This window comes from Terrapene carolina, unplaced genomic scaffold (assembly GCF_002925995.2).
Source record: "Terrapene carolina triunguis isolate 2854851 unplaced genomic scaffold, T_m_triunguis-2.0 Scaffold9835, whole genome shotgun sequence".
In the NCBI taxonomy this organism is placed as follows: Eukaryota; Metazoa; Chordata; order Testudines; family Emydidae; genus Terrapene; species Terrapene triunguis.
The window spans coordinates 1-524 of record NW_020674186.1 but is presented as its reverse complement, the minus strand read 5'-3'; the positions used below and the strand labels follow the sequence as shown (position 1 = coordinate 524).

At 72.5% G+C, this 524-nt stretch overlaps 1 protein-coding gene across 1 annotated transcript; it reads right to left on the bottom strand.

Annotated features, from left to right (window-relative positions):
* Positions 1-129: 129 nt before the first annotated feature.
* Positions 130-405, bottom strand: LOC115271423 (major histocompatibility complex class I-related gene protein-like; the record flags this gene model as incomplete). Its single annotated transcript, XM_029913908.1, has 1 exon — positions 130-405. A coding segment is annotated over one exon (276 nt), but the record flags the coding sequence as incomplete, so codon positions are not given.
* Positions 406-524: the final 119 nt, after the last annotated feature.

Genomic DNA, 524 nt, shown 5'->3' with positions numbered 1-524 from the left:
CCCCCCCCCCGCAAATCCCCCTCCTCCGGCTCCACCACACCAACCCCCCACCCTGCTGTGAGCCCCTCTGTCCCCCCCGCAGCCTGAGCCCCGTGTCCGGTCCGGGCAGTGACCGGGCCCCGCACTCACCCGCGCTCTGGTTGTAGCGCTGGCGCGCGATGTTCAGGTTCGCTCGGAACGTGGCCTCCCAGCCCTGTAAGGTCTGGCTGATCCCATCCCAGTACTGCGCGTCCAGGCTCCGCTTCGCCCACTCCGCGCGGGACTCCGCTCTCCGCGTCTCGCTGTCGTAGTGGTAGATGGGCTGACTGTCCACATACCCGACTGGGATGAACTGGGGCAGCCCCGGGCCGGGCTCCGACACCGCCGTGTAGAAATACCGCAGCGAGTGCGGGCCTGGGCCTGGGTCTGCGGGGAGACGGGGGTGGGGAGGTCAGAGCCGGCACCGGGACTCGGCAGCGGCCACGGTCACGGGGGGGAGGCGGGGCCACGCAGCGGCGAGGGGGCGGGACGGAGAGCGGGGGGGG